The sequence below is a fragment of the Crocuta crocuta genome, unplaced genomic scaffold (assembly GCF_008692635.1).
Source record: "Crocuta crocuta isolate KB4526 unplaced genomic scaffold, BGI_CrCroc_1.0 scaffold129, whole genome shotgun sequence".
NCBI classification, from domain to species: Eukaryota; Metazoa; Chordata; class Mammalia; order Carnivora; family Hyaenidae; genus Crocuta; species Crocuta crocuta.
Genome location: NW_027551571.1, coordinates 1,034,389 through 1,042,819, shown reverse-complemented (window position 1 = coordinate 1,042,819; position 8,431 = coordinate 1,034,389). Strand labels below are relative to the sequence as shown.

General features: G+C 47.2%; 1 protein-coding gene across 2 annotated transcripts in view; it reads right to left on the bottom strand.

Moving 5' to 3' along the window:
* Nucleotides 1–517: 517 nt before the first annotated feature.
* The window catches only part of ALLC (allantoicase), a 28,727-nt gene continuing 20,813 nt past the window's right edge, over nucleotides 518–8,431 (bottom strand). For both annotated transcript variants that reach the window (XM_077751045.1, XM_077751044.1), the window contains exons 8-12: nucleotides 5,613–5,768; nucleotides 5,158–5,231; nucleotides 4,086–4,194; nucleotides 1,737–1,861; nucleotides 518–871 (exon numbers count right to left, since the gene is read on the bottom strand). In XM_077751045.1, coding sequence (XP_077607171.1) covers nucleotides 665–871; nucleotides 1,737–1,861; nucleotides 4,086–4,194; nucleotides 5,158–5,231; nucleotides 5,613–5,768 — 671 coding nt within the window. In that variant the 3' untranslated portion in view covers nucleotides 518–664. The remainder of the gene's footprint in view (nucleotides 872–1,736; nucleotides 1,862–4,085; nucleotides 4,195–5,157; nucleotides 5,232–5,612; nucleotides 5,769–8,431) is intronic.

Sequence of the window (8,431 nt, the reverse complement as noted above, 5' to 3'; positions counted from 1 at the left end):
CTTCCCTCTGTGTTGCCAGCCTCCTGTGCAGAAGAGGTTGAGAGCTGGGCACCAGGACCGTCTGAACAATCACCTGTGTCCGGAGGAGCTGTATGGACCCCTTCGGAGCATGGAGACGCCGAGTTACCAGTGCCTGCGAGCGCTCAGTGTCCCAGAGGCTTAGCAGTCAGAATGCACCCTCATTCGGGGAGGAACAACTCAAGGGGGCGTGTGTCCTTGTGACAGTCAGTCCTTATTCTGGGTACCAATGGGCCAGTCCTCTTGAGCTGGACGATGAATGATTCCAAAAACACATTTTTCCAACCATTTTGATGGGCTTAAACTTTTAAAGACAATACGCTGTGTATTACTTGCCGAATCGACATGCAGAGGGTACAGAATACAATTCTGTAAGTATCAATATCTCGTAGTGTTTGTTCTAGAGTAATCTTTAAGAGACCACCTGTCTTTCACCACCACAGGTGACTTGTAACCCACCGAATGCTCCACAGCAACAGTAAACACACGTAGCGATGTGTGAGCGTGACCACTTTATTAAATCATAGGAATTCTATTGATCTTAAAAAGATTAATTGCGAGAAACCTCTAAAGTTTCAGGTGTTAAACACACTTCAAGAGAAGAATACGACGGAGCCCTTCCGTAGCCACGCACGGCCGCGCGGACTCAGAGGTTGGCTCGGAAGCCCGCCTTCACGGAGAACCTCATCATGGGCTTCTCCCGGGGGCGCAGGAGGCAGATGGAGCTGGGGAAACCCTTGAGGCGCAGGCGGCTCACGCCCCCATCCGGGGCGATGGTGAGTCTGGCGTGCGTGATGACGTCCTGGAGCTCCAGGGTCAGGCTGTCGAACAGGTGACTTTCGTTGGCGGACAGCTGAAAGGGAGGCAAGACACAGTCCTTGTGATAACGCGGAGCGAGGCCCAGATGGGCGGTGTGGACTCAGAGCCCGTGACCGAGGAAAGCTACTCCCTGATAACAGTTTGGCTTACCACAGAGAAAAGCTAGCAGGGCTCAAACGCCAGGGCAATACTGACATGAACACTCGGGCCCATGATGTGTGTGGTTCTTAATGGTTAATTAAGTGGACGCACTGATAAGAAAAAGAAAGTGAGAAGTGGGCATATTCGTGTCTCCTAGAGGTCATCACCCATCACCACGTGGGAGCACCCCTCATCCCCACTCTGACCCACAAAGGACTATCCTTCCACTGGATCGAAGAGGACCTTCTGGAACATCTCAGTGTCCATCCCACAAGAGGACACATTGTTACAACTTTAAATATATTAGTCACCCCTTCTAGAAAGTGAATACACTGCAAAAACATTTTCCATACATATTCTTTGTACATGATGGTTTAAAACAACACTTGGTTGTTAGAAATGCAAAGGAATGAAAAACTAGAGCCTGTCTGTCTATTACATAAATGCACAGATATGGTTTTTAGAAGCTTGTGCGTTTCACTATTTAAACTGAGTAGGGGCGCCTGGGGGGCTCAGTCGGTTAAGCGTCCAACTTTGGCTCAGGTCATGATCTCACAGTTCGTGGGTTCGGGCCCCGCGTCGGGCTCTGTGCTGACAGCTCAGAGCCTGGAGCTGCGTCGGATTCTGTGTCCCCTTCTCTCTCTGACCCTCCCCTGCTCACGCTGTCTCTCTCTCTCTCTCAGAAATAAATAAAACATTTAAAAAATTGTTTAACTGAGCAGAAGGTTTGGAAAGCAGGGTCCCCGTGGACGCCATACCTTCGTGACTGGAAGCAGCGGTTTCCACTTATGTCCGGGAAGCTCCCACCTCTGCTTGATCATGTCTTCCTCCTCCTGAGTCGTCAGGATACAGCCGTCCAGCTTACAGCTGTCGGGAGAATTGCCTGTTGGGACAAATTCAGGGTCAGATCCTCCACTCTGCTTGCCCTCGGCAGTTTGGCTGACCTCTGTGTCAAATCAAAGACCCAGCAGAGGACAAATCATTGTTCCCCCTAAAGAAAAGCAAAGATAGGATGCATGTGAGAGAAGGAATGTACCCATCCGTGGCAGAGCGGGATTGCCTGATGAAATATGCGTGTGTTCGTTTTTCAGAGGAATCAAAATCCGCTTGATGTACGTTAATGGGCTGGCACCTTTGAGTCTGCACGTACGGCATTTTACTTAAGAAGGTGAAGGCATCTGATAAGCATCCCCGCCTGCCGAGTTAACTACTTGCATACTGCTGTGTGGCTCATCTCAAGCTATTACGAGGCTGGAAGACACTTTCCTCATGGCACCATTTTGTGTCACGTGAAATAAAAGGAAAGACTGAGCTGAGTTAACGAGTCAGTGCTTGGCATCGACCCCACATGCCATCTTCCACGTGTGCTAAGCGTTCTCTGGGCGAAACATGTGGTCCTGAGTCTCTCTTCTCTCTGGAATTTCGTCAGAATCATGTCCAGTGGGGTTAGAAGACCTTAGGGGAAAGGGCCCCACACTCTTCGGGGGGAGAACTGCTATGAGGGTCCCCTAAGATTCTAAGATCAGCAGAGGAGGGGGTTCTGATTACAGAAAAAAATACTCAGTGCTCTCATGCCCCTAGCAGCTCATTTCTTAAAGCAGTGACCTCCAGGGTGTGACACAGTCCTGGGTGACATGGAAACCCGAACGATGCAGGAGGAGAACATTAAAGCCACTATTTCTGTTTCTGTGTCTTTGATATCCATACGCACACATGCATATCTATTAGGCTCCCTCGGGCCGTGACTGTGCTGTTGTGATGGGCAGAACCGAGAGGGTTAGCAGCAAATTCGTGACGGCACAGCCTGGCCTCCCTGGTTACGTGGATGTACCGACTGGTACCTGGTGTTGACGAAACTCTCACTCACAAAATCAACACGTGATTTACATCGTCCATGGACTGAAGCTACTCCCAGAAACACAAGCACCCGCAAACCACAGGAAAACAGCAGAGCTGACACCCCCCCCTCCCAATCCAAGATGGGCTCATCAGCTGTGCTGGAAAGTGAACGCAGTGACCCGCTAATTGGATCTAAAATAGTTTCCAAAAATAGGTCTCAATTATCAATACTGTATCTTAAAATAATTAACTTAAATCCATACTGTATCTTAAAATGATGAAATCCACTACCACTGAAGGAAAACCTTGCCTTAAATATATATGGTGCCCTGGTGTAGTAGTTAATAACTGCGTGAAGCCTCAATGATTTGCAAGACATTTAAACATCAGGCATCCGGGGCGCCTGGGTGGCTTAGTCGGTTAAGCGTCCGACTTCGGCTCAGGTCATGATCTCACGGTTTGTGGGTTCGAGCCCCGTGTCGGGCTCTGTGCTGACAGCTCAGAGCCTGGAGCCTATTTCAGAGTCTGTATCTCCCTCTCTCTGACCCTCCCCCTGCTCACACTGTCTCTCTCTCTCCTAGAAATAAAATAAAAAAATAAAAAATAAAAAAAATAAACACCAGGCATCCAAAGTATGAATATAAACTGCCACCGTTTACTAAGATAGCAAGCAGTCAGGAGACACGCAGCCCAGCACTCACCAAAACGTCACCCGACAATGATAAAGGCTTAATAACCCCTCTTGAACTTTGTCAATGTAATGACGCAGGTATATATTTCATAAGAAAGTAGGTACTTTTATAAGAAAGTACCAGCGGTGCTTGTCCAAATATGTTTTTACAAATAGAAGCGCGTGGCTTTGAAAACGTGTAACTCCCTGCCTTACAAGCCCAGCCTGGAGAGGAAATGCCCCCCCACCGATCTCCCTAGCCCCCTCCCCCCATGAGAACATGGCCTATCTAGTTCTTCTTATGCCCCAAGCAGGGGCCACTGCACAGGCTCTTTCCCAATGAGATTCAGGACGCCTCAGTAAAGAGTCACAGCATCACAGAATCCCGGTTGACTTTGGGGAGTCACCCAGTTCAACTCTGACATTTATAAAGGGGGAAAGTAGGGCCCCCAGAGCTAAAGGAAGTTGCTGAAAATGGCACATCCAGAGAGTGGAATAGCCAAGCGCTGAGCCCACCGTCATGAGCCCTACTCCCATAGATGACGTTATCTCTGTAACCAGCACACGGGTTCTCTGCGCTTCCTGGTTTTACGTTTACCTTTAAAATATGTTGTATCGATTTCAATTTGAGTTATTACTCCAGGGTGTGCCAGCCGGAAGACTGCCCATTCACAACCCGTAACAAGGAGACTACCGTTCTTGTCATTCTGGAATTCAAAAGGAGAAAGAAGAAAGGAAGCCAACTCGGTGCCATTTAGGAAACAAATTCTGAAAGCCAGCAAGCGAAAAATGTTGACATGTGCTGATGATATGTCTTTTATTTCTTACTACAGAAGAGTGTTTCCTATGCCCTGGTACGTAAGTTACCTTTTGTGTTAATTATTCCTTAAATGCCTCGTGTGGACTCGTGAGCTTATTGGGTAATTGCCACGTTTCTATACATTTCTGCTGTGATCTTCTATGTCAGTTGTAAATCTTTGTAGAAGGAGACAGAGGGTCTGTATCTAACCCAGCCCCCAGGTGTTACTCTAATCAATTCGTTTGGACCTTTCAGAATAGATACGTTCTTGGTCAAGTAATCTGCCTGCAAACCTTAGTTTCTGGCAATGGGAATTTGTTCGCTTCCATTGGAAGTAATGGTTGACATGGAGACTAACCCAAGAAAGGGGTGTTTTTCAGGGAAGTTTGGAGTGGGATTAACAAATTGAAAGGTGTTTTGTTTTGCTTTTGTTTTGACTTTCCCATCTCACGCTCGTTACTAGCCAAAATGAAGAGCTGGGCCAGCTCTAGAGTCGCCTCGCCCCCACACAGTCATGTAGGTGATCTCATCCAGGGACACAGAGGTACCAGAAATGATTACACTGGCTTTTTCCTCCAGGTCAACCAACAAATTCATCCATGGGTTTTATATCATTAAATTGTAGGTCCTCTTGTTTCTTTATGACAGAAGCAGGGATATTTCAACCATTCATTGGAGCAGCAGGCGCGGCCAGCATGGGCACCTTCTGGGTCCTGCCCTGATGTTACCGCGAAGCGGTGGGCAATCCGGAAAACCACGAAAAGTACTTCTGGAACGCTGCCTACGAGATTTCAGAAGGAAGCGCTTCCTTAATGTAAATTTGAAACAAGATACAGGAAACTCTGAATCGTGGCCGTTTTGAACTTCTTACCTCTAATACCGGTGGCCTGTCCAGTCTTCTTGCGGTCTCCCAGCCATCAGCCATAGACCTAGCTTTGCCAACTCCTGCCGAAAACGACATCATTTAGCGGGAATATCACAGGATTTTATCTTAAATGTGAGAATGAATGCATGGGTGTAATGAAATTACAGATCTCTTGTGCCTGAATGTTGCTACACAAATTATTACCATTCGACTTAATGTTTTGATAAATTCGCCTACAGCCATAGGGTAAGTTTTACTTTTCCCTTTAAGCCAAAATTAGGAAAGAAAATTAGGAAGGAAAACTGATTTACTTCATGTCATAAAGGCATCAAATCCCATGTGTAGATGGTTAATCTCATCCACTCCAGGGCTCCCTCTTAAATTGTTCATAGCGTATTGGGGTGCTTGATGTGGTGCCCAGATGCCCCAAATGCAGGCCAGCTCCCACACCAGCATCTCACCTATCATATTGTTTGGATGCCCAAAGTGTGCATCGCTGAATCCCACGCAGGCGCCCCCGTGAGCGAGGGCCACGAGATCAAACGGTTCCTTCGGATCAGTTGTGGCCCAGTCCTTCTGCCCACTACCGTACACTCTGAGACGTGCAATCCCACCGTCTGAGAAGGAAAGAGGCCACGGTTATTTCTTGCTCGGAAAGGGGCCTGTTTGTGGATCATAAACAACAAAGCCCTCCACACCTGCCCGCTCTGTTTCTCAAATACACCAACCCTACCTCCCCAGGGCCTTTGCACCCGCCATTCCCTTGTACTGGAACTACTTTCCCAGCTCTGCAAAAGACCACTTGTTGTCCTTAGGTCTCACCGTATGTGCCATGGCCCCAGAGACACTCTTCCTGTTACTGTCTCGTCCTCTCCCTCCAGCTCTGCCTAGCCCTGCCTGATGCACCGGGTTGGGTGAGCCATCATTCCCTCCTGCATCTTTATGCCAGAGCTCAAATCACAGTCTGCAATTATCTTGCCATTTGTTTGTTTAAGCCCCTGCTGGTATCAGTTCCCAGAACCAGAATATAAAACCTTTGAAAGCCAGAATAATGATCTATCTTGTTTGCTTCTCCATCGCCTCTACCTAGTACTGGTCCTGGCACACAGCAGGTGCTGACATTTCTTATTGGATTAATAACTCCAGGAAGGTCAAAAGGCAATTGGGAAATCCACCGTTGATATAATGTTTGGGGCCACAAGTTAGCGTTGCTAAATCCCACACAGACTCATATGAGAGGCTTGCATTTTTATTTTTGTAAAAACAGTGATTAAGAGGAGAGAAGATAGTGGTGCCTGGATGGCTTAGTCGGTTAAGCGTCCGACTTCAGCTCAGGTCATGATCTCACAGTTCACGGGTTCGAGCCCCGCGTCGGGCTCTGTGCTGACAGCTCAGAGCCTGGAGCCTTTTTCGGACTCTGTGTCTCCCTCTCTCTCTGATCCTCGCCTGCTCATGCTGTCTCTCTCTCTCTCAGAAATAAATTAAAAACATTAAAATTTTTTTAAAAATTAAAAAAAAGAAGAGGGAAGATAATATCACAAAACCAAATTGCCTCTGAAACCACAGCAGCCAAGATTTAGGTCCACAGAGCAGACAGTAGCCACCAACATCAACTCACATTCTCTGATCCTAATAAAGTGAATACTTTTATGTGTTTAAATAGTTCTTCCGGGAAGATGGGAGCAAACTTTGCATATACTGCTTTTTTTGTTAACCACAGTATTTTCCTGAAACCAAGCCCTCATACTGTTACACAAAAAACGATGAAAGTGAACGATCAGGAAAACATTCAGTAGAATGGTCTTGATATTTACAATAAATAAAAACAGACTGTGCTAACATAAAACCCTAAGAATTACGCCAGAGGGGGCATTCAGCAGAAACTAACATAGGAGAGCCGTTCTCGTGGCACAAGCTGATTTTAGATTTTTAAAAAATAAGATTCTTCCTGACAGAGTTCATATCCAGCCTCACCCCTAATGAAAACATCAAGGATATGCCCACTCCATGCTCCGAGACTGACTCCTTTAAAGCAACTTATCGTCACCCCAGGAGAAAACACTGCTTCCTTCCCCTTATACCTGAGCTCCAGGAGGAAACATTTGTAAATCTGATAAAGGATTTGTACCTGGATATATAAAGAACTCTGACAACTCAACAATAAAAGACAAAAGCTCACCTTACAAAAGGGCAAAAGATCTGAAAAGATACCTTTCCAAAAATACATATACGTATGTGTGTGTGTGTATATATGACCTGCATATAAACATACACATACAAATGGCCAGGCATGGAGCTGAAAATGCACCCATCATCGTTAGTCCTAGAGAATGCAAATCAAAACCACAGGGCGACCCCGCGGCACACCCTCCAAGAGGCTACAATCAACCAGGTGGGTGATAGTGAGAGTTGGCAAGGATGTGGGAGGGGACGTCCTCCCACAGCTGGTGAGAACCTAAGGCGTGCACCCATTCTAGAAAACAACCCGATAGTTCCTCCAACGATTAAAATTACAGCTACCAGGGCATCTGGGTGGCTCAGTTAAGCATCCCGCTCTGGATTTCAGCTCAGGTCATGGTCTCACCGTTCGTGGGATGGAGCCCCATGTCAGGCTCTGTGCTGTGTTGTGAGCCGTTTCTGAACTCATAGGTTGAGAAAAACTCCTTGTGAGGTTAAGGTAAGTTGCACAGACTCTTACCGTCAGATGGCGACCGATATCCACACCCACCCAATTGTTTCAGCTTGAGCACCGAGCCCCAAGGCACCTTGTTGATTGGTATTCAGAGTGACTCATTCTGGCCTTAATATGCTGATTGCACTTTGTGAAGGAACCTACTGTAGGAACTTCTTTTGTGGTTATGGGAGCAACATTGTGTTTCCTGAGGATCCTGTTTTTCTCAATACTTCCCATTAATCGATAAACAGGCTATTGACTCCTGGGTTCTGACTATGCTAATGCCACTTCTGGGCTGTTCCCCATACACCTGTGCATATCAGTGTTCTGGAAAGTTTTTACTGATAAAAGAACTCATCATCCGAACGCCACTTTTGTGCTATCCCCCAAACACTAAATCATAAAATAAAGTTGAGTCTCAGACAGTGCGGAGAGGCCTGGCTGGTGACCAGAAAGAATTTCGTGCCTCTCTCATCCCTCCCTCGCTGTCACTGCCCGTCCTCCAGGGCCCTGGACCCGCCGGAGTGGGACTGGCAGTGCTGACAGCCTGGAGCCTTCTTGGGATTCCCCTTCTCCTTCTCTCTCTCTGCCCTCCCCCGTTCGCAC